A 26,136-nucleotide genomic window follows, 5' to 3' on the forward strand; every position below is an offset into this window, starting at 1 on the left:
TGGTGGACTTGAGATAAAAGAGAGACTGACAAAGTCTGACCCATCTGTTTTGTATTTGGACATTTACTTGAAAAGACGTTAATTGTAATCTAACAGCCAAAATATATGATAAACGTGATGATTTTAACTTTTTGTATCGTCGCCTTCCCTAACTTATGCAGCAATATACCTCCATCAGCTACAAACGGGGTTTATACATGTATATATCAGATTATTTCATACGCAAAAGCATGCTCTATGAACAATTTCTAAAACGAGGTAAATTATCGACAAACAAGTTGATGAAACAAGAATTTCTCGTTTACTGTCATCATTTCGTAAGTTCTATGGTCAATACAATTACCATGTCAACAAATACAATTTATCATTGAGTCAAATGTTGACTGACGTTTTTCATACTAATTGCTACTCCATTATTTATACACTGAATTGACGACGGAGTTTTCCGTTATTTCCCGATAATGACAAGGAGCACACGGCAGGTTTGACCGTTCGGCAAGGGATACTCACTCCTCAATGGCACCTGATCCCACCTCCATTCTTTTGGAGGTCCATGTTTCCTCTGCTCCTATTTCGTATTGTTTAATGGATTTTTTTAATGGATTTTCGGTCTTAATACTATTCGTTATCTCCATATGTTTCAATTGACCCTGTAATGAATAAGGAATTCAAAATATGTCTATATGAATGAATAGTGGGTTCAGCTGTGAATTTAATCGAAATTGTTTCACGTAAAGTCTGCAACACGGTAATATTTCAAATGATGGAGAACTTTGTACCCAGTAATGAAAATGTGAATTTAATGATAAATATTATATGTAGATTGTGATGATATCGCCTCATAGTCCTTTGCAGTAACAATGTGAACATCTGCCTGTTAGATGTTTGTTTTAATCTCTGCGTCAAAAAAAAAAACAGTTGGAAAACTAATGATTTTTACGTCCTGAAATGCTCGGCAATAAACGCTATTTTTGGATGCATTAACTTCAATACCTGGTCCCGTGTCATAGTCAGCGTCAGCATTATAAAGAAGTTTCCTGACGGCAGATGTCGGAATACAAACAAAAAAACGGACGCGGTACGGTGAACACTCTATGATCAGAAAAGGTCATTAAAGCATTCGATTTCTCGAATGTAATATAAAACAACATAATTTAATTAAAATTTCCAAGTTTCTTCCTTGAAACCTTTTAATAAAGACTCATTTTTTTTTCACTTTAATCATATTGTTGCTGAGATTCAAAGGATACCACAAAAAACGGAACATGGGTTCTACTTCCTTTTAATCGTATCTAGGTTCAATATTATTTATAACCTGTTCAAGTTTACTATATTTATTTACGAGATTTTGATGTTTTCAATGTTGTTCCAGTTAATTGAACTATGGAAATAAATTTTATATTCGAGGAAAATGTAAAGGCCGCTTGGAAAAAGTAATTAATATACAATTATTACGTGCAATCAAGTGGAAACGTCCGTTTTGTCGTATGGTCGGAAACAATATCCAAACTTTTTTGCGTAAGGCAAACTAATGCTTAAGTCACCGTCGAACACCAATAGATACAGATAACATGGATAACTCACTACTGTATTTTGATCGGTTGGACGGAATAATCTTAAATCATTTTACTTTGGTGCATCATTAGTCAATGGACTATCAGTTAGTATATGTAAAGAATATATCAGACATAATATGATGAAAACGGTTGGCCTTATTTGCAAATAAGATCATTACAGTGCCAGTTGAATTCTGTTATCTGTTAAAATCGGCAGAAGTCAACCAAATATTTTAGGGCTATTCTAGACTATTTGGTTCGTATACTGATGGTGAAATATGGTATTATATTTCCACACGAATTCGGATTATCTTAGATACGTTAAGATAACCCTACGATCGAGCCGAATTTTCTGGAAAATCTGGTAGTCTGTGGAAAGTCAAGAACCCACCCTGTCCCTCTTGAATCTTTTCTGGTTGGCTTTCGTGATATTTTCACACTTGCAGATGAGAACCATTTTTTGGAATGGGTGTCTACGATAAAAGAAGTTTGTTTAGTTTAATTTCAAAAAAATGTTAAAGTTCTTGAATCATTTTTAGTTTATTAAAAATTAATTTCATTATTTTAGTTATAAAGCTTATAATGTTTACGGTTGTTCGAGGGTTGATCCAAATGAAACATTTACAGTCCGAGATAGTTTTCCGTGCAGCAAAAGACATTTATCTTGGAATAAATACGTAAAACCTTGTTAATAACATTTGATTAGCAGATGCATCGTTCCTTTTAATTCAACCCCGTAGTAATCTGGTTATGCTGTGTTTGTTCTGTTGTCACTTAGCGAGAGATTGCGATAAATGTGGACGGATTGTGTGGAATTTAGCTCTTCGTATGCGTGATTTTCAACATGGCCTTGTTGGAAATCCTCCCTGTCACTGATTTCGTAGAAGGGCTGGTCAGGTTCCTTTTTAGTTCTCTTCTTCCTGAAGTTAAAAATGCTTACATTTTAGTTTCAAACCATACTGTTTTTTCAGATCTTAACAAATTATAAACAAAATGATAAAATCTATTGTATACTTTTTTTATTGATATGAAACCTAGAATCTAAATATCGGTATGAAGAGGCCATATTCTATATTAATATTTGTAACTAATGATTTCCGCTGTCTTACCGGATCAGATGAAGTGTAATAAAAGAGAATCCCACATTCAGCAGGAAGGAGATAACCAATCCTGCTGTAAGTCCGCCAACACTGCTTCTGTCTTCCATACATGTTCCTGTAAAATCTATTGTAAGAGAAATATGCAAAATAAATATATATCATGTATAGAAAGCATGCTACAGCGTGAATAATAATCATATTGAGACTGCAAAGACAGTGCAAAGTACTAGAATGTATATATTAATTATATTACATATTAATAAAATTCATTTATTAGGACCACAAAGAAAAAATTACTGATAGGCTGTAATACCCATACCAAGTTCGTTTCGTCTATCACAACGTTTCCCTCGAAATCCATCACGACAACCCCAGAGACAATATCCATTTATATTGTGGCATGTATCATTGTTGATACAGTTTCCACTACAGTTTTGTTTACAATCTTCTCCATACCTTTCCCGTGGACACACTGTGGTTATAATATAATATAAAACTACAATTTATGCTTCATTTAAACTGAAAAATAATTGTATTCCGGGGTACTAAAACACACACATTTATATAAATGAGATTATAGAGGGGCAATTTTTTTAGTGTGAATACTGTTAGAGAGATTGAGTCAGAAGGCTAGATAAGAATGACTCTCAAATATTTCGATCAGGAGGTCCGGGTTCGATTCTCGTTTGCGGTGCCGCGTCACACCTAAGATGTAAACAAAGGTAGTGACTGTTCTTTCGCAAAGCGCTCGGCACTAGAAGTGAAAGTCACAGGTCTTTCGAATATGACCATAAAAACCACATGATAAGCACAGTCATAACTCTCTTTTTATAATCGTAATATTTCAAAAAGATATACCTTCAGTACAATGTCTTCCTATCCATCCGTTTTTGCATTTGCAGAGTCCATTTACATTATTGCATTTATCGTAGCAATTTACAGGACAAAGTTGTAAACATTTTTCTCCAAAGTATCCCGAATCACAAGCTGGAAATCCAACAACTAAATCAATTAGTAAAGGTAAAAGCTGCATGCGTATAATTAGAATATATCACAAAAAAATCTTTTAATATAAAATGCATCTCATATTTCAGCAAGCAAAACAAAAAACTCACGACCGTCACATTTCTCGCCTTGAAATCCTGTCTGACATCCGTGAATACACTGACCGTCCACATGATAACAAGTTTCATTGTTCAAACAATTTCCACTGCATTCCTCTTTACACATAATACCAAATTTACCATTTTTACATTCTATAAGATGAAAAAACATAAATTCAATTTACAACATTGATCTTTCCAGGAAAATACACGAAATAAAAGTTACTATAAAATTTAAGCATGATAAATAAATATCTTTGTTGTCTTTTTCATTATAAATCAAATATTAAGAAAATAATAAGTATCACGAAGAAGTTGAAGCATGGCTGATTAAATTAATTTGTTTTCTTTGTCAGTATCGGTAAATTTTATGAATTAATTACTTTCATAGCATTTGTCATTCCTCCATCCCGGTTTGCAACCATTATCACAGGATCCAGTTACGTGATTACATGATCTGTTCACACAGTGCAAGCTACATATGCCAGAACAGTTCGGTCCGAATGTGTCATGTTCACAAGCTTGATACGAGAATAAAAGAAATTTACTAAGATTGGATCTTAATATTGAAGACCTACCTTTTTTTCCCGACTATAATTCTTATTGGAGGCTTCTGAAATTTGCAAATTATGCAGTCATGTGGTTATTGAAGAGTACATTTTTGTGATTTAATTCTTTTTTCAAAGTTTTACCTGCTTTATGTTTTTCGTCTGATTTCCAAATATTTGATACATTTGTATACCTCTGTAAGATAAAGTATTGTTGCTATTATAAAATAAAGAAAATATGGCAAGTATCGACGTCTCCATATGAGTAAAAAATTCTGGAGAGGAACGTTAAAGAAAGGCTTGGTAGGGTTTACATTTTAACATAGTTTGATAGTCATTATAAATACGAGTAAAATGATATACAGCACAGCTACCACCTCTCTTGCTGATTAGAGATATTACTAAAAATAGCTTAGTTTACACCTGTGAGCTCGCACTGAAATTAGCTATTTACCGGAAGTGACGTGTGTGACGTCACAAGTGTGACATACAGAATATTGTATAGTCTAAAATGAAGAGCGAACAAGCATTAGTTCACGTAAAATTTTAAAATCAAACGCCTTTAAATCATGCAGGCAGTACGTTAATCTTATTTTCTGATTACTAGGCCTAATTTCATCTCTGGCAAAAACAATATAGTTCCGGACTACTTTTTTTTTGGATGCACAAGTTTTTTATCACTACGGAAAGGAAAGCCTTTCAATAATTAATTCCGATTTTTTTCTTTATTCTCTCTAAATTTTTTAAAATTAATTATTTTATTTTTCGTTTCGATTTTGCTTCTCCATTTTTGTTTTTTCACATTTAATTTACTAAAAAATTCTATTTTAGTTCGACCATAACTTTGAAAACGCTGGTACAAGCAGCACACCCCCCCCCCCCCTTCTAAAAAAACATCGCTCATATATTTGATCAATTACATTGTAATGAAGTGCCGGATCATTGTTTTGAAGTTCACATCATCAGTAAAGTGCAGGGTGCATGTAGATTTTTTTTTCAAACCTCATTAGTTCCGTATTCTTTCTCAATCATAGATGGCATTTGTAGAGGATCATGATAACTTGATATTTGGAAGCTGTGCACCCCGTTTCTTAGTGTTGACGTAGACCTAGAGTGTATCTCAATTTACACTGCGATTGTATTTAATCACTGCTTACATGTATATTTACGCTTGTGAACTCTTTATAATATTGCCTGTTGACTTCAGGACTATCTCTGTAAAATAACCTTTAAAAAGCCATTTCCCACAAATTAAGTTCCTTTCTATACCTGTCTGTTTACGGCATATGATTATTTTTTTTTCAATCAGGAATAAAAGAAATTTCGACATTTTTATTTTAAGATTTACCCACCCTGTCATAACTATAAGAATGAAAAATTAAATAGGATTAAAAAAAAATAAGTACGTTTTTTTTTTCTTCATAAAATCATCATTAATTTGTGACTTTATTAATTCTATTGGGGGGGGGGGGGTGTATGGCGTACACGCCTTGGATGGCTCGTATACCTGTGTTTGAATGGGGTGTAGCGGACTAAGCCCAAGATTGCCGATTGTGCACATTGGAGTTTATGAAGAGACTTACTTTTACATTCGACAGCTTACTTGGACATTTAAACCTGCGTCATGTACGGAGGTACGGAATTGAAAAAAGAAAATAGAAAACATCTCAAGAGGTGAAAGTTATTGTATTCGGGGCTTAGAAATAATTTATCAAACGAAAATTATAATTGATGGTAAAATGAAATTTATTTGGATACTTTATTCAAGCGAATTAATATATCCTTTTATTTTAAATAACTTAAGAAATGAAATTACTGAATAAAGAAGAAGACACATTTCGGTAGGAAAACTCGGCAGAAGTTAGTCAAGACTTGAAGGGAGGGTGTTGAGGGTAGGAATATTGCTGTTTTCGTCCTAGACAACGTAATATGATCTTTGAAATAGCCCGTTATTATCTTTTTGTTAAATATTCAGATCAATATTTTTTCACAAAAGAGCTACCGTATATTTTCCTGTTGTAAAAGTAAGCCGTCAACTGTAAAAGTCAGTGTCTTCGCAAAAGTCCATTATGCATAATGATCTGTATATCACAAATAATTCAAACTTTTGCTTACAGTCACAAGCTACCGAGTAAATATCCACTCTGTTCATTGTGTTGTAACCTTGACCTGTTATAGAGAGGGTATCTATAGGCTTAGCCTGTTGCCCAATCTACTCAGTTTACACTGAATAAATATTGTTCAAATTATATTGTTTGGATTTTCAGGAGTGAGACCCATTTCACACCATCTTTACTTAAACTGTTTTGTTCACATTGACACTGAATATGAATTTAATTGATTATTTAATTTACATGTATGTAACTGTGTATCAACTTCTATATTACAGTAATGTTTAGATTAGACATCTAGCCTGGGGGCCATAAAACTTCGACGAGCTCACTTTTGATCTCAGTCTCACTTTTCCACTATTAATTCCTTTGGAAAAAGTGAGACTGAGATCAAAAGTGAGCTCGTCTAAGTTTTATGGCCCCCCGGCCTGTAAGGTACCGGTAGAATGTCATCCGGGACCCTTGACTTGTTCAATAAAATACTGCATGAAAAACGTACAAACACGTGAATAAGGTGGCACATAAAAACAGATTATACATGTCAATTATATTTTAACAATTTTAGTATACTCTGAAAGTCGAATTTAACATCTGACTTCGAATTGATTGTGTTGCATCAAGCCCAGATCTCTCGTATATATACTCCTATATACGTAACCTATTTTTTTTTTTTAGAGCTTAACAAATTGAATTCCTAATTTATTTTGATATGAGTATAAAAACATTTTTATTTCTTTTTACAAAATTGTAAAACATACAATTTTTTTATATTTTCAAATTTATACTACTGCAAGAACCGAAGTAACGCGATTTTGTTCTAAATTAATTTCAAAAAGTCAGGCATCCATTTTTACTGGAGGAGCTGGGGTCATTTGTTAAAAAACAACAACATGGCAAATCATAAAAAAAGACAATGAAAAAAATATTTATTAAACCACAACAAATGAAAAAAAATGAACGCAAAATTAAAATCAGTAGGGACTTACATTATTCATGTTGTCAAAGCTGTTTAGGCTTTTATAAAAAGTTTTAGGGGGGGGGGTTAAATAGGTAATGTGTCGAATTGTGTTTTTATTCAATATATTTTATAAAATAATGATTTAAAATGCTACTCGAGAATATTTTCTATCGATTTACTCACATACCAATCAATAGTATAAACGTAAATAGTATGCAAACGATTTGCTTCCTCGGGTTCCACATCGTTTGTGGTCGATTCTAGCGTAGGGCTCAAAACGAAAGGGTTCTACTCCCAGATTTTTTATATTATTGCACAGCAATAAATCCTCATTAAAACTTGACGATCCACAAGAAATTTCTAGCGATTCTTTCTCTAATGGACTATCAGAATTATCCGAAACAGCTTTTTCTTTCATTTATTCACCTCTCACTCGAGGGAAGCGAGACACACTTGTGACGTCATTGAACTTGATTGCATTTAAACCGGAAGTGACATTGTCAAGGATTATTGATCGTTTTCACAGGTGCAAATGCAGACGTTCAACATTGATTATCTTTGAAATGGCGGTACCGATTTTAGTCGGGTTTTCGCCAAAATGTTTTATAAAGCAGGTTTAGTGAATTACGTTGATGGGTAAAAGTACTGTGGCCTATCTTTAAACAATATGCAATCCATTAATCTATCAAGCTAAATGTTAAATAGATTCTCAGCTTGAACATGTTGAATACTGTTCGTTATTTTCACATATTTCATGCTAAAATAAGTTATAGCTTAGTTCACCGAAAGTTTCTCCACAGAAACATCAATTTAAATGTTTGTAAGAGGTGAAGATAGGTGCTTGGTAGAGCATTTGTTGGACACGACAGAGAAATCTGTGTTTGTAAGGATTTTTATGAAGTTTAGGAATCCAGTATAGGTAAGGCAGATCGAACCAATCCTGTTCGATAGAATTTTAAGAAACATCGTTAGAATGTGAAACTGAAATATAAGATGGACTTCTAGCCGTGGAATTTAAACCGAATTCTTCTAAAATAAGAGGGCTGTTCGGAATTTATTGAGACAATTACATTTACTTCATAAAGGACGGAGATATTTTCATGAAAATTCATCAACATTTTATATAGAACGAAAAAAAAACACATATGCAAAAGTTCTAATTCCTATAATAATTAGATAAGTTTCGGTGAAATAATAAACATGCATATGTCTGTCGACCCGGAGCAGTATCGCCACATTATTTAACGTCACGTCAGCCGGAGATGTTTTCGCATGTGAAACGATCGGGAAGCGTTTAAAACTCTTCCTTCCTTATTATTACATATAACATTACAAAAATAAGATACTCTCTTTTCTTAAACTTTTCTTTAAAATGCATGCTGTTGCTACTTCAGTATAAATTTTCTTTTGTGAGAAGGATGACTTAGAATCACGCAATGCCGATTTATGCAACGCGGGTCAACGATATCAATACTGTAACGATATTAATACAGTAAGTAATAACTGATGGTCGTCCGGAGCTTTTGATTTTACTCTGGTTGAATTAATTGTTTAAAAAAATGTATACCAATGAAATAACAAACCCTATAACATTAATTTTTCTCGCTGTTATCGTTTTAGCAGGTCGTTCAGCCCGAAAAATAGTTCTACATTGAGCGACACAAAATTTTAGGTATGCTGGCTGCTCCGCCTTTGACGTCAAAATCTATTTTGTCGTCGTTAACAGATTTCTCTACCAAGCTTAATTTTTTTATGATCTCCGTATTTCTGATCAAAATACTAAGAAAGTTGCATAATATGAATTTGAAATAATGCTCAAAAAGTTATGCACATAAACTAAATTATTTTCGCTTTTATTATGGGTCCACGAAGAGTTAAAACGTTGGTGATGCATATTTTAAATAGATTACTTCGTGACTGCTCCGGGTACCCCTACTATTGACGCATTTAAATACCATTGTAGAGAAAATATTAAATATTTGTAAAATATCTCTTGCTTGTGTCAATTTTAGTGTGTGTCAAACGTACATGCAAATTTTCACCGAAAGACGTTCATTAGAAAGCAAAATATACAGAATGTCTCAATAATGACCAAACAGCCCTCGTATAGTTGCAATATGAGTCCTTCAAAGAAAAAAACTATATTATTTTGAAAAGACTTGCTGTTTGGATTCATGTAGCCTTTTAAATTCTTTTCTCTACACGTGAAAACTGAAGGAAAGATATTCTGCATATTCTTTTTTTTCAAATTTCTAAAATGATTTCTTCCAGATCAATTTATTCCTTCTGACAATGTGTTGACATCTTCGTTTTCATATTTAGCCCACCATCTTGCATAATTTTCGACAGAATCAAAATAGACATTGTTTGAACTGAAAGATCAGGACTTGGAATATTGTGGTATGCAAGACTTAACTTTTTTTAAATTAGAAATGATGCCTATATTCAAAGAATCTACGAGGGTTGTCCCATAAAATCGTGGACAAGTTGTCTAGTTTGAAAAATAATCATCTCTACGTTCTGAAATTTTCACTACTCTTTAGTACATATATTATGAATATATAGAGCAAATTTCAAATTGATATATGCATAAATAAACAAATTATTAGATGTTATGTCATGTATTGTATCGCCCTACGGCGCACGGATGATAACGTCAAAGTCTCTAAAAAAGCGTCAAGTTTTATCTTTGCTAAAATAAAGTTGGATAAGTCCCACTTAAATTTAAAAATTCCATTGATTCACATACGTGAGTGTCTATAACCAGATAAGGAACCCATCTGGCACACACATGCAATTTTTTGAAAATTCATTAGCAAGTTTTGGACAGTATATTCTCACCAGCATTTAAATAACATAGAATCTCATACATGTATCAACGGTCGACAATGACAGCGTCTTCTGCTATTACAATAGCAGTTTGTCCGTATATTTTGTACTACCTGAGGATTCAATCAAAAAGAATTCGCTAAGAAAACTTCCATTTCATTTATATTCTAAATATCTGGTGATTTTTGTCATTTTTTCTTTCTTCTGTATTCATTTAAAGTCTCTTAAGGTGTCATTACAACATTCAAATCTAACTGAACTGCTCTCCGATGCGCCGTAATGTCATCAAAAATCGCGATTTTTTGTGTATTGTGTTTACCACTTTCCAATTTTGAATAATCGGGAAACTGCCAAAAATTAACCTAATGCCTTGGAATTTTCATAAAGACGACAAAATTGATTAAGGAATCGAATTATGATACTTTTCATCCCATTTTTATGTACTGAAAACTTTTATTACGAATTAATTCTTGTGTATTCGAATTCTCTAAAATAACCTTGTTATTTTTACCGTGCGCCGTAGTACCGTACCCTGTGCACATTCAAGCATAATAAAATCTTTATTTTTGTCTATACATTATCAAAAATATCATGATGCACTTAAATATGATGAATAAACATTTACTGAAAATTTCAGCTTAGTGCGCCCATTACTTTTTGAGAAAAACGCTTTGTCCACGATTTTACGGGACAACCCTCGTATACCTATGTTGGAAAGTTTAAGTTTAAATACCTGGAGGGATGATTTGGAATTACTTTACCTTCGACACACGTGGTAGTCAAGAGCCTGTGTAGGGGAACATGAATTATCAAAAACACTAGTGTATATTCTGAAGTTCATAAAACTACAGTATGGAATTGGTGTATCGTCCTCTAATGGTCCATTCATAACCTTAAAGGCAAGTTAGTAGATTTATGTGCAAATATAATGAAGGCCTAATTGTTTATTGGCGTACGTTTATAGGGAATCAAATGAGACATCTTGTTTTATTGATAATATTCATTATCCATGAATACGCCTACATCTAGGTGTTGTTAAAATGTCCCAGCAAATTCCTTTGCATATTGTGGGTATTTGAGATTCCAAGTATGGATGTTGCAATGATACGGAAAGGCCGTACCAAGTTTCCCTGATCCAGTTTTTTTTATTGTGTACGGAAATGGGCTACTTGAAGTAGGGTTATTAATGGGATAGTATGTTTTTTTTATTCCCTCAAAGAAAAAATAGAGTGCTCAGGGGAATCGAAATGCATTTAAACATGATGATTGTCCCCATTATCAACATTTTCGCCCGGACCTTATTTAAATTTTAAGATATCTTTTATCTCTTATTGTGATACTATTGTGATGCTATTAGTAAAAGTCATGTAGATTCATATTCCTCCTCACTATAGTCCTTTTGGACATGTTATTTCTGGTGACATTAACATAGTAAATAATGAGGATCTTCAATCAGTAAAGTAAAAAGGCCAAAAATTAAGGCATCTATTAACTGGTGTAATAATTTCATGAAAAACATGAAAAAGAAGACCTTGACACGTTGTCGGAATAGATGAAATGTCTCGCATTAAGCGATATAGTAGCAAAATAAAATCCAGTTATCCTTCTGTGTTCAGTAATTCAGAAGTGAAAAAAGAACTAGATAGATTACATGATCAATAAGTACTGGTCCCTTTTGACACAGCAGGTAAGAACATTGTCTTTGTTTGTTAGACCCATTATTTAGATTTAGTAAGGAGGAACTTGGATTTGATTCTATTAGTGTAATCCAACTTTTGTCCATAACTCTTATTATGGACATAATAATAAATCTTATGCGAATGAATTTGAATTACATGTACAATATCTACATTGGATTCCAAAACTTCATAAAAAATCCTTAAAAACACAGATTCATAGCGGGTTCTAGTAAATGTACCAACAAGCCTCTTTCTTTAATCCTAACTAAAATATTAAGGGTAGTGAAGGAGAAACTTCAAAAGTACTCTGCGACAATATATTCAAGATGTTTGCAAATCAGATGTGGATATTTAAAAACTCCAAGTTGATTTTGGAAAATTTAAAATCACAAAATTGTACCAAAATCAACAGCATAAAAACTCAGGATTTTTCAACTATACATACAAATATACAAATAAAATATATGGAGATATTGCACAGCATTTAAGCTCTATAGTCCATTAAACATTCACAAAATTATAGCAGAAAAAACTAGGACCCTCAAAACATCAGAGGTGGCATAGAGTACTCTAGTAATCAGCAGTCTTGTTGAAAGTCATTATTTCGTAAGTTTCATGTAAATACAATGACTTTGTCAGAAAATACAATTCATCATTAAACCAAATGCTGAGTGACTTTTTTTAGGTCTTCATGTATACAAACTGAATTGACGATGGATTTTTGCGCATTTTCCCGATCATTAGAAGGAGCACCGTGCGGGTGTTACCGGTTGGCAGGGGATACTCACTTCTCCATGGCACCCGATCCCAAGTCTGATGTTTTGGAGGTAGGTTTTTGCTCTGTTACTATTTTGCACTGTTTAATGGACTTTTGATCTTAAATACTATTTGTTATCTTCATATATTACATTAGATATATGGATAATAATTTGAAATGAATACATTAAAGAGGTTAACATTTAATCTTTATATGGAGGAGAAAAGTAAATAGTTAGTTGCCTGCTTCGGCAACAATGCTTCATTTACAAGAAAAACAACATGACATAATATGACTTGCATTACTTACTTTCATTACATAAAGTTCCCTTAAAGCCTTCTCTACATCCATCCATGCATTCTCCATGAACGTTATTACAGGTTTTATTTTCAAAACAGTTGCCACTGCACAGTTTTAAACACCCTGCTCCATACGTACCAAAATCACATTCTGCAAAAAAAAAATTAAACTAAGATTAAAAGATGACTACGGTATGTCTTCTATATAAAAGAAAATAAAGATTGTTCTTTTTTATATAGATGTTTGTGAAAACAAAATATGATTTATATGACTGATATATGTTATATAAGTACATGTAATCAGGTTTTGGGTTTACCATTCTTGAAGCTCAACAAAACACAAATATGTCATTTTAACATAATAAAATTTACCCTGGTAACATTTACCATATACCCAGGCTCAATACCTAATTAGTCAATAATATACAGACGTATAAGTTTTATTTTACAATAAAGTTAAAGTAGAGCTATTTAGAGTCATGTGTTTTGTGTTTGGACAATACTATTCCCAGAAAGTTTTGTAGAAGATTATTAAGAACAATACACCGGAAATAGTCGTCTTAAAAAACTAGGGCGATATTCTTTTATGATACACTACTTTAAAATATTTATTGCATATTGGTTAAAGATACTTTGTAAAGATATATGATCTCTTATGCTTTGTAGTTGGATATGATATTTATCCATCGAGTTGCGTGATTTTTATCCCCGAGCCTTGGTGATAAAATCATATCCAACTACAATCATGGGAGATTCTTTTTTTCCCATGTTTACTACTTCAGATTCTATGTTTTACACTGTTTTAATATAGGACTCCACCATATTTTTCTTTATCACGCCAACCCAAAAACCATTGTGACGTCATAACTGCACTTAAGTGTGGGATACAAAAAGAATACTGTTCGTTATTTCCATATCCTTCCCTTCATATCACATGAGCTATAGCCACGGGATAAAGGGGTGAACATTGGACAAAAGATAATAAATACCTCAAAGAATGTAACTTTTTTTTTTCAGCTAAACAATATACCGGTGTATTGGTAGATTTAGAGAAAACTGGACATCAGAAGTGAAGTCAATGTTATTCAGACATGGTTTCCATTTTGTATGGCTATATCAAGGTGTAGCTGATAATCTATTATTTTTAAAGGAGTTCGTACAAAGAGTACAGGATAACTTAATGCATGTTTATTGTAAATTCAAAATTCTTTTTGATCCGGAAAGATATATAAATGTTATAAACAATATGTCTTTAGATAATCGTTTTGTAAATTAAGAACTACTATTGTTTGGATTCGATTTAAGGGTATTCCAAGAGGAAACAGCTACTGTCTCTTTTGTCAAATTGCAAATAAAATTTTTATTGAGGATGAAGAGCACTTTGTAGAAAATTATGAATTAAATACGGACATAATATTAACATGTAATATTTTGAAACACCTGAGATTTTATAAAACACTTTAATATGTTTTATATGGAAATGGTGTATTGTTAAATGATATAACAAAATTTTCCTTTTCAGCTTTCAAAGAGAGGGGAAAGTTCATTAAAAATCTTATATGTTGTGTAATACATGTTGTCGATACCAAAGCTATTAATAATATCATACTCTGTACTTTAAATTTTTTTTCTTATAAAATCCGTTGTCTTGATTAAGTTTTTTTTCTTTATCAAATGATTTAATTTCATGTTATTTAGATTTAATTTGAATGACGTCGAAAGCACGACAATATGTGCATATTACCCTTTTCACATTTAGAGGCCCTATAACCCGGTGCACATTCGTCATCACACTCCCCGCTTTCTTTGTTGCAATCCATCTGCTTTGCACAGTGACCACTACAATTCCTTTTACAATTTTCGCCGTATGCTCCATAACCACATGCTGTAATATATAAATATATTTTACCTAATTTATTCCTACAGTATTCCATAAGTTTTAAATAAAAAAAAATATTATAAATATTAAACCTATAGATATTTGTACGATTTTTATCAACATCTATTTTCAAAAGATAAAAAAAGAAAATTGTCGAATGGTTCGTTAAACAATAAACAATCAATTAATCAATCAAATCGTTCAAAAACATTTACACCTGACTTACGCCACTTCTTGAGTATATTGTATATTGTTGCACAGTACTCTTGAAGGTTCTACTTCACTTATGTGTTAATATCTTAGAAAAGAGTAAACTTAAGCAAGAGATTTGCTTGAGCATTTACTGGAACCCGCTATGTATCTTTGATTGTAAGGATTTTTATGGAGTTTTTTAAAGAGTTTCGGAATCCAATATAGCTATATGGTAGTTTAAATTCGGTTTGGTTCTTTGGGGTTTTAAAAATATTCGAAAGTGACATATAATTTTGAAGAATTTCTTCCTACGAAAGGGAACTATGAACTATAAATGTGAATAAAGACCAACTAACCAATTACAAGATTTTTTACCAAAATTTAGTAACATTTATTTTATTTGAATGCCATTCACAAATTTTTACGCTATAATTGTACCTTTTTCTTAAGTAGGATGAATTTAACTCATAAAACGTTTTGATAAAATAATTTTAAAAAGATAAAAATTATATACTAGTGTTCACATTTTGTAAATGCTTTTTCCCTCGACCCCCTCCTTTCGAGGGGAACATTCTACAAACTCTCCTGTCGTCGAAGGGATGTACATATGTAGGAAACAAATATTCATCAGCAATCCATAATATATACATATACTTTGTATCAGATATGGAGTCAATTCATCCTCCATAAGTTTTTAAAAATTTTAATAACAAAACTGTACGTATTTATCCTGATTTTTTAACTAATTTTGAAAAAAAAGAAATTTATTTTTATTAAAATAGGTATACGTGGCCTCATCGACCCCCTCCCCCGGAGAAACTTTAATTGTTTATTATACCTTTACATTTCTTATAGTGCATTTTCCTAAAAAACAACTTGAATCTACCCTACCTGCGGATGCTTCCATATAAATGTGATCAATCATCGCTATCTTATTCTTGAGAAGAGAATTATTCTTAACTCAAAATTCCAAGTCCTAAGAAATCATGTTTTGGTCTGTGTTACTCTTACTTTCATTGCAGTCATATCCCATCCGTCCTGAAATACATTCCGAACAATGACCAGTCACGTGATGACATGTTTTATTTTTGCATCCGTCTGAACATGTTTTCCTGCATTCTGCTCCGTAAAATCCAGATGGACAAGCTTAAAAAGACCTTATTTACTGACATTACTTTAAAATTTCTGACCTGAATTCATCAGCGAGATCCTCATTTATAATCTGTTTTTCTCATAACTAGAACGAACACCAAAAACACAAAACAAATGAACGTAATTAATTGGTGTTTTTGTTAGGTTTATAAGTTATAATCCAAAATTATCTTAGTGTATTACTCACTTTTTTGTTATATTATCTCAGTAATTCTCATTTCGGCGCCCATTAGAATAAGACGTTAAATGCAGGTAGAGACTAATCCTTTAGTAATATGTCAACTTTACATGCACATATATTTGTTTTAATCAAATGAGTGTAGGAAGGTTGTTGGAAAAAATTCGCAGGCAAGTTTTATTCTGAGTCCCTTATTTCCATGGAACATTGTAAATTTTCAAAATTTCAGTAAAAAGAATTGATTTTTTGCAAAAAAGTAAACAAAAAGTAAAAATTCAGACATTCGAAACACTTTACAATTCTTAATAGAATTCCGTTAATCAATGTGTCTGCAAATTATTCTAACAACCCTCGATCAAAGTTTTTTTTTTTTTATTATAATTTAACAAGCATAGATCAAATTCAATCCGATAAAGAAAACGAATCGTGATTGAGCTAAAATAATATACAGAGGGTCGTTCAATAAGTAATGCAATACTTAGTGTATCATATTAAATTTTGAGGCATTTGATTTTCTTTTTTCATATTTGAAAAGTTCTATATAAGATCTACTAAATACAGAAAACCCCACGAATTTTCATAGTGTCTTCGCAAAGAAATTCATTTTTAAATTAAGCATGGTCACTACACTGAGCTGAAAACTGTTTATAAATGATCTCCGCCAAGACGATGAAAATAAATGCGTATTTGAAAACTACGCTTTTTACATAAATCGCCGCAAACCTCATATTTAAGATAAGATTTTTATAAGTGGAAAAAATAATCTTTAAGGTTGTATAATTTACAGACGGATTCAATAATTCAGAAGAAAAAAACAAGGGTTCAAATATAACAGTCAATATGGTCAATTGAAATTTGTGGGGACATCAAAAAATATCAACTTTATGTGCCACATGTAATTTGAAAATGCTATATTTAAATGGAAAGACATTGTTAAAATACTTAACATTAAATCGTCACAACATTTTGTAGAATTCGGACAAAGGAACAACATATAACAATATTTCAATCAGATAGGCGTCCTATTTTCTCACAAAAGAGAACATTCTTTAAATGTGCATACGGTTTACCTAAAAACATATTTTTAAACAAAATTGAAGAATTGATAAACTTGCTTAATGTATGACGAAACATTGGTGCTCTTATTATATTCCTAAAATATGATTAATGATAAAATAATGAGGAATCAAAGAAAAGGGTGTCATTTAATTAGGATAAAGAGAAGTAATGGCTGCAAACATGTTTTATTAGTTTTCATGTATTTAAAGAGGTCCATTAAAACATGAACATGCATCCAAATGAAAGACTAACAATAGTAAGTTTTATCTTCAAATTGCATAAAGGAAAGTGGAACAGATATTCTGCAAAGGAAGTCCAAAATTCGGTGAACATGGTATTTTTCCTGTGCGTGACAACGCAGCTGGATATACTCTTAGAGAAAAAATAAAATTTTGAAGAAAAGAAAGTATACAGGATTTTTCAATGACCCATATTAGTTTAATCGCAGCCACTGTGAGATCTTTTCGTCCCAAAAAAACACATAAAAACAATCAAAGGAAGATTTTACAATGTAGGATATGCCATGGGAAATGATATTTTTCAGTGTCTTTGGGGTATCCCTAAAGGTAAGTATGCTGAGGATTTCTGTTCATGGATTTAAAGACTTAAGTCAAATGTAACTGGTAAGTGGGAATGTCCTTAGGGATTGAAACTATTAAGAATATTTATTACGTATTTTTCTTACTTTTAGATGTCATGTTGCATTATTTATTGAACGACCCTCGTACTAACAACACTGAACAAGAGGAGCGTTCAAGTGCCTATATGAGGAGTAAGCATCCCCTGACCTTGACTGCCTGTCTTACCCACTGTGAGCCTTATAAAATATTAATAAAGTAGACAAACAGATAACACCATCGACATATTAACTTTCAAATGATTTTTTATATTTTACAATAAATATATTTTACTCGTTAACAAAACAATTTTTGCTTGTAATACGCTTACAAAAATACAGAAAGAGCATATCCCACTTTATGTACTTTTATGTTATGTATTACCGTCAAAGCATTTTTCCCCGATCCACCCTTCGGTACATCCAGCACAAGTCCCATTAGTTACGTAACACCTTCTCTCTTGACAATGTGAAGGACAGGTTTCATTACAGAGTTGTCCATTAGCATCATCTCTGGTACAACCTTTGAATGAAAGATATGGAGTTAAAGAACGTTATTCAAGCTCACAAATCTTTTAAACAATACCAATTAGGAGCAGAGCAAATTTGCATTAGGATTATGCATCTAAAACATCAGAGGTGGGATGAGGTCCCATATGGAGGAGTGAGCATCCCCTGTCGACCGTTAACTACTGCCATTTGCTTCTTGTCATGATCAGATTTGAACGGACATATTCTTGTTTAACATCTATTTTGAAAGTCCTTAAGGTATATTTATAGCATTATCTTTTTTTATTAATCTTGTGATGCTTATAGAGCGATAATAAGTATGAAATGCAGAAAAAAAGCAAAAAGGTTATTACCTTGAACAATGACTTCACACAGTTGTGTGTATGTTTCTTTTGGATTGACCCCGTTTGGATACGTCACACCAGGAACTCCTCTTTCGTTGTAGAAAATTACATATCGTCCAAAGGAAACACAAATATGTGTAACATTAAGATTAGGTAACTCCGGTCCTGTATGACTGTAACACAAGTAAGCCTCGTGTAACAGATTGAAGTCTGTACTGTTAGAGATGTAGAGTTTGTATCCATACATACGTTCTCTCTGTCGTTGTTCTATGTTTCAATTAAAAAAAGAAAATATATACTGTATACTGGGAAATTTTCGCCCCCGTTTTATTTTCGCCCTTTTCGCCCTCTTCCTGTTTGGGCGAATTTAAAACGGTGCGAATTCAAATTACACAGCATAATTAATTTCTTAAACAAAAATATGACTGGGCGAATTTAAAACGGGCCAAAATAGTTCTTCAAAGCAAAGGGGCGAAAATAACACGGGGCGAAAATAACCCTGTATACAGTACATGTAAAGATAGCAGCATACTTCACAAAGGGGGATTAAAGAGGCGAAAAATCCATCTTTTGGTTTGTTTACGTATCTATTCATCAATCTTATAAGATTTAGAAGATTTCTTTCGTAGGTTGTATTTAATACTGAAAGAACGATTTAAATTTATTTTAAAACTCCAAACGACTTTAATATTTTAATTGTCGTTATAATGCAAAATTTCAAACAATAGAGAACCCTAAGGGTAGATTTGTCTCTGGGGGAAAACTTTTTTATTCATTGTCGAAATTAGATGTAAAACTAAATAATAGACCTATATGTTATTCATTTTCGAGTGATCCAAAGGAATGCATATGTCAAAATTTTGATCAAAATTTATTGAAATTGAGGCACAACTTTGGAAAACAATTTTAAATGACTGAAAAGGAAGATATTTTCTTTTGATATTATGTTTTCCTCTATTTTCTTACTCACCATAGCTGCTACTATAAAGCCTGTAGTAAATCTCTACATCATAAATACTTTTTACTTTTCTGAGATCCACATACCACCAGGCTAGACTAGATAAATATGTAGACGAACATGTGGATAAAGATCTGTCTACAGCATTCGCAGCAACATCCCTTGTTTGAACACCTTGTTGTTTTGTTGGTTTAAATGCCGATATATCGTCTGCAAGAAGAAATTGATTTTATGACAGAATTCAAATTCAAATTCAAATTCTTTTAAAGTGCATTATTAACTTTTTACAACAGTGAAAGTGCATCATTGTTAAAATATTTTTTGCAAAATTAGCCCTCAGACTGTGGAATCCATTAATTTAATTTTGATAAGTTTAAGTTTTGTTGTCTTTATATATATATATTATATATATATATATATATATATATATATATATATATATATATATATATATATATATATATATATATATATATATATATTTATTTATTTATTTATATATACATAGGGACTTTTATCCGCAACTCCTATTATATCGCTGAATAAAATTTAGTGAGACTTGCAGAATCTTGGTTACATAGTGGCATTGTGCATCTTCTATTTTACATTTTGATCCACCACATATTTTGGCTTTTCCATAGCGAAACATAGTCACTGTCATTCTTTCTAAAATTCTGACGGGTATCCATCTTTTATCCCAACTCTTCTTACTCATTCAATTATTATCCTTAGTCGGGAATGAGCATTCCAAGTTTGATTTATTTTAAACTTAGCGAACATAAGCATGGTAAGGATAAAGATATTTATATAGGTCATGAATTACTTCCTGGTTCTGGAAAAAATATCAATTGAAACGAAAGAAACAAAACTAGCGATATGATTTAACAGAGGGAATGAAATATATTACAGAATTATTTAATAAAAACGTACCGTATCCGGATGAAATATTAATACTGGAAAGTTTGAAAAATAAACACACGGATATTAGTCGCATATTTTTAACTAGTCTTTATCAATGGTTCTTTACCTGGATAACAGTGTGCAGTCAAGGACAACAACATCGTATTTTTAGATCAATGCCTTGAGATTATTTACTATACATTTTATCCTTTAACAGGACTTAAGTAATTGTCAGGGTGCCAGGGTAAGGGCTGAAGCAGGACCCTAGGGTTCTGTTTAACTCATTAAACGAATGTCTGACAAATATTCAAATGATTAGTCAGTTTGAGAGCAAAAGGAATTTTTTAATTTTATAGCTGCAATATCCTACACAAAGATAAATTAAACCTAAATGAAGAAAGAATGTGTATAAAACTGAAAACGTAAACCAACTAGTAAGTTAAGTGAGTATATTGTATTATAATTTAAAAAATACTTAATCAATTAAATGAAATATTTTTTTAATCAAATTGGGGAGGATATAATCAATTATAAAGCCATTCCTATATATTTTGCAGGGTCTTTTTGTATCAAAAAGACAAAATTTAATTTTTTTATACTAAAGATAAATTGACATGTAAGTTGACTATCATTTCACTAGTTTATTATTTGTGATACAATATCCCTTGTTATTTCGCCCTTCTCTATCCCAAAACACTAATACACTTGATACATTTTCTGGATAATGGTAAGTTCTTAATAACCTTTTTGTTACTCTTTGTAGACGAAGGATTTTGTAAGATTTAATATTAAAAAACTATAATTATGATGAAAACAACAAGTTATAATGGATACTTTGACAGCTGCTTTTTCAATAAAAATTAGAACTTGTAAATTTACTTACCATGTCATTGGTCATTTGCAAAAATATCTTGTTAAAAACATTCTGATTTGAAAAAGAAGTACTCTGACGTTGATAGCAAAAGATGCTTGATTTTCTGATTGACAATGTATAATGTAGTGGTGTTTTGATACCAGGTCTTCCAACAAGCTAATGAAATTTCGATTTTTATATTCACATGAAGCAGAATTTGTGCAGAATCCTATACGTGAAAAGAAGGAAACACTTGCTGTGGCCCTTATCTAGACATTAAGATATATCGACGACGTTTTATCAATTAACAATCTTTAAGGTAATTTTCATTCTTATGTCGATACGATATACCTTGGTGAGCTTGAGATAAAAGATACCACAGAGTCTGGCACATCTGTTTCTTGTTTGGGCATTTTTTCTTAGAAAGGAGTTTATAATGTTGATCTAATTACCAAGCTCTATGTTAAACATGATGATTTCAACTTTTCTATCAAAAACTTCTCTTTCTTATGCAACAAAATAAGTACCTTCATCATCTGCACACGAAGTTGATATATCACAGTTTATTCGATACACAAGAGCATGTTCTACACATGAACAATTTCTGTAACGAGTTGAATTATTAACAAACAAGTTAATAAAACACTAATATCAGCAGTTTCGTCTAAAGTCATCATTTCCTAAGTTCAATGGTCGATACGACGACCATGTCAGCAAATACAATTTATCACTGATTCAAATGCTGACTGACGTTTTTCTACTAATTGTTAGTACATTATTTATACTCTTAATGGACAACAGATTTTAAGGAGCAAGCGGTTGTGACTAGTTGACATTGGATAGTTGCTCCTCCATGGCACCTGATCCCACTTCTGCTGTTTTAGAGGTCTGCACATCTGTTGTGTATTGTTTCATGGACTTTTGATTTTGATTACTATTCTCTGAATAATTATAAGTTTGTTATCTCCATATGTTTCATTGAAAAAAAAATCATATGTGATTTTCTTGAAGTGTGAAGATCGAGTAGTCTTTTTGCATCCATGTGTCCAGTGAGGTGTAGAAGATAATTGATATTGATTGTGCAAATCAAAGAATTGGCACTTTTTAAAGAAAATTTACAGGTTTGCATAAAAAATAAACTACATACGTAGATGTAATAGCTTACGGTGGCGCTAATACGTGAGGTGCTGATTTTTTTTATTGTGTCTCTACATAATTTAACTGTGGCGGGGCTGCTAGTTAAACGGTCCATGGAGAACCTTGACTGATGTAACTTGCAGAGGGAATTGATGCTCATTGATAATTCACTGCATTATTTCAGAAAAATATATATGGAGTTTACACTGAATTGTCTATGCATTTAGGGTTTAAGAGATCATACGTGGGGGACACGGCAGATGTGGCAAACACAGGGTGTTTCACAATATATGTCACACATCTAAAGACAGATAGATAAATGACAACAAAACTACATATACATTTTATATATCATCTTAATCATCAGATATTCAAAATTATTATTTTGAGTAAGAGGTATCGAAAATTTTCCATTTCAGTTACTATAATGGCAACAAATCCTAAAATGTTACTCTCCAACTGTTTTTCTGACATTGTCCTAAATAACTTAAGAGACTCAGGCTCAAAAATTTTTTACCACCATTTTATAAGCTTCAAAGGATACTTGAGACATTTCTTGTTTTATATTTGGCTTTTAGAACCCCACAAAGTGCATATCTTTTTTTTTTATTTAAAGTTGTATTTCAATAAATGTATCGTTTCAGAACTACCGGTATGTGTTGGTGTCCACTTCTTTCGAAGAAATCTTGCAAAATTTAACTGACTCTGAAAGTCATTTGGCTTTAAATGCTGAAATCTTGTTTGCAGACACTCTCAATTAATATTAAAGATTTCCAAATACACTTGATACATTTTCCGGCATTGTTTTATATTCCATTTCCCTAAACATAGATGTCACTTTCGTGTGGTTCTAGTATTTTCCATAATTGATTCACTTTGGTATTGTTCTTATCTCTTCTTGATTTTTTGGGTGGTGTCGGGTTGGAGACAGAATTTAACTGAATTTCACCTTTACATTATTATTTTGTTCAAATCTCCAATTATTTCAATATATGAAAACTAGGCAGAAATTTCTTTGTGGATATTTTTCATCATCATACCCTGTACAATATTTAAGATATTGTTCTTATAATAAAATATTTTTGCTGCAAGTTGTACACCATTTTGAGAAAAGCTGGTATTATGACATCAATGATTATATAATCAGTAACTTCATGGTATATTATAATTTTCCGATAATTTGCAACATAATAATTTTAGATCAATACACATAGCTACAGTGTTTTGGGTACCACGCTTCATATTCAGATAATGTCCATTTAGATGTGTGACATATATTATGAAACACCCTGTAGATAGAGGGTGTTTTCTCCTCTACGGTACCTGTAATCATCTGATTTGTATTGTTAAAACTGTTTTCATCTAATAACTTATTTACATTTAAACCTCATTAAGGTTTCGTCAAAGGTCAACATGTCTAAAAAATTATTTTACAATAGCTCCAAAATCATGTGTGGTATATAGTCAAAACCTCTACAGTTTATAAATATTTCATTGATTAATAGAAAGAAAGTATCACTTGATAACAAATATTTTAAAAGAGATATTTTTTGAGAAAAATTATATCAGAAAATGTGCATATTTAAAGAAAAATGCACCAGCTTAATTCTGTCCTTTTTGTGAAAACCAACATTGTAGAAATAAAATATGTTTATCATTAAAGGGCAAGTTGGGCGTGAATGGTCTCTGAAAGGCTGTTTTTATAGGCCGCGCAAGAGCGCAGTCAATCGCAACTTCTCGGGCCTTTCCGACTAGCGGAAAAACGACCTCGAATGTACTAGGAAGACGCCATTACAACACCCCCTTTTCACGATCTTTGAAATAAATGCATGGAGACCTTTACTCTGTGGAATATGGAGTTCAATTTTATTCAATGTAATGATATTACCTAAAATAGTCCATAGAAGGAACTTCTATCTCCGTCTACACTATATTTGAATAAACAAGAAGATGTATGAATTTTAAACATCCGGTGATGTTAATACATTCGAGGTTGTTTTTCCCACCTCTGACGGAAAGACACGAAATGATGCGATTAGAGCGCGGTCTGTCCTGATACGGGTTTTGATTTTGTACATGCGTTTCTGCGGGATTAATGGTTTTCAATTTATTAATAAACTTTAGATAACAACGTACAACTCTCTTTCCTTTTACGTACATATTTTATTGTTTTATTATTAAAAAAATATTTTAATATATTAAAGTTCTTCTATGTATTAAAATAAACGTTACATAAATGCCGCATAAACTAAGGTTAGCTAGCCATTCTTTAAATAGACTACGCAGAAAGTAAAGTTCAACCGAAGATAGGAACTTGTACGGTGTTTGTTTCGGATTAAGTAATAAATCATTTATCTGCTTATATCATATCTTTTGGGGGGGGAAGGAAATCCAAACCATATATTATTGTAATTAAACCTTTTTTTAATGTATACATATTACTTTTTTCTCATGGAAATCCAAACCACATACAACTATGATTAAACTATTTGCTTCATATTCATTGTTTTCTAAAACCCCGTGGGGATCCGGGTTAGAATAGGTCCTCAGTACCCCCTTGCTTGTCGTAAAAGGCCACTTAATGGGGCGGTCCTTCGGATGAGACCGTATAAACCGAGGCCCCGTGTCACAGCAGGTGTGGCACGATAAAGATCCCTCCCTGCTCAAGGCTGTAAGTGCCGAGCATAGGCCTAAATTTGCAGCCATTCACCGGCAATGGTGACGTCTCCATATCAGTGAAATATTCTGGAGGGGGATGTTAAACAGTATACAATCAATCAATCAATCAATCAATCAATCATTGTCTTCTAAATGGAGCATTCCTTTCAAGTAAAACTATACCTTTTACGCTGTTTAAAACTTCAGACATGTCCATAACTTTTTAAAATGTTTATTATATATTAATATAAATTTATAATGCACAGTTTTTCAAATTATTAAAACATGATAATTTCACTAAGTCCCTTTAAATTCCTTATGAAATCCGAAAAGGATAGATATGCTCTTTGCAATGACAAGCTCGCTAAAAGACCATAAACTGAGAATAAACTTAAGTGACAATTTAGATTTGTGATATTTTCATCATTATTCAATAAACATACTCTAAAACTTGCAAGTTTGTTAAATATTTTAAAAGAAACAAAGCTTGAAAATTTTGTTTCATTTTGAAATTCATTTTTAAAAGTTACAATGACTGAAAAATTTTGACTTAACTGTATTCTCAGTTTATGATCTTGGAACAAGGCCAGTTTTCAGTTGATTGTAAAATTAAAGTGGCCTCAAGATTATATTATCATACATCTCAACCCACGGGCAAGTATTTGAGAACAAGGCCAAAGATGTAAAACAGATTGACTCATGTAAATGGTGGAACACATCTCAGTAATTCCAAAAATTTTTTGGAAATAATGCATACATA

General features: G+C 32.0%; 1 protein-coding gene across 1 annotated transcript; it reads right to left on the reverse strand.

Annotated features, from left to right (window-relative positions):
• Window positions 1-2,304: 2,304 nt before the first annotated feature.
• LOC134271685 (multiple epidermal growth factor-like domains protein 10) lies at window positions 2,305-20,489 on the reverse strand. The gene is made up of 11 exons (XM_062753901.1): window positions 20,435-20,489; window positions 19,841-20,038; window positions 18,880-19,137; window positions 18,402-18,539; window positions 14,685-14,825; window positions 12,951-13,091; window positions 3,772-3,912; window positions 3,515-3,643; window positions 2,970-3,128; window positions 2,666-2,780; window positions 2,305-2,476 (listed from the first exon to the last, which is right to left on the reverse strand). Exons 1-11 carry the CDS (start codon window positions 20,487-20,489, stop codon window positions 2,305-2,307), a joined length of 1,647 nt encoding a protein of 548 aa, XP_062609885.1.
• Between the last annotated feature and the right edge of the window lie 5,647 nt (window positions 20,490-26,136).

Source organism: Saccostrea cucullata, unplaced genomic scaffold (assembly GCF_032062105.1).
Source record: "Saccostrea cucullata isolate Sc308-1 unplaced genomic scaffold, CSIRO_AGI_Scuc_v1 ctg2287, whole genome shotgun sequence".
NCBI classification, from domain to species: domain Eukaryota; kingdom Metazoa; phylum Mollusca; class Bivalvia; order Ostreida; family Ostreidae; genus Saccostrea; species Saccostrea cuccullata.

Excerpts from the sequence above, each read along its gene's own strand:
- LOC134271685 (XM_062753901.1), bottom strand. The coding sequence starts at position 20,489 with ATGACAGTGACTATGTTTCGCTATGGAAAAGCCAAAATATGTGGTGGA. Across the intron at positions 18,540-18,879 it reads GTGTGAAGTCATTGTTCAAG|GTTGTACCAGAGATGATGCT; the intron begins GTAATAACCTTT and ends TTTCATTCAAAG. Across the intron at positions 14,826-18,401 it reads CGGGGAAAAATGCTTTGACG|CATGTGGTTATGGAGCATAC; the intron begins GTAATACATAAC and ends TATATATTACAG.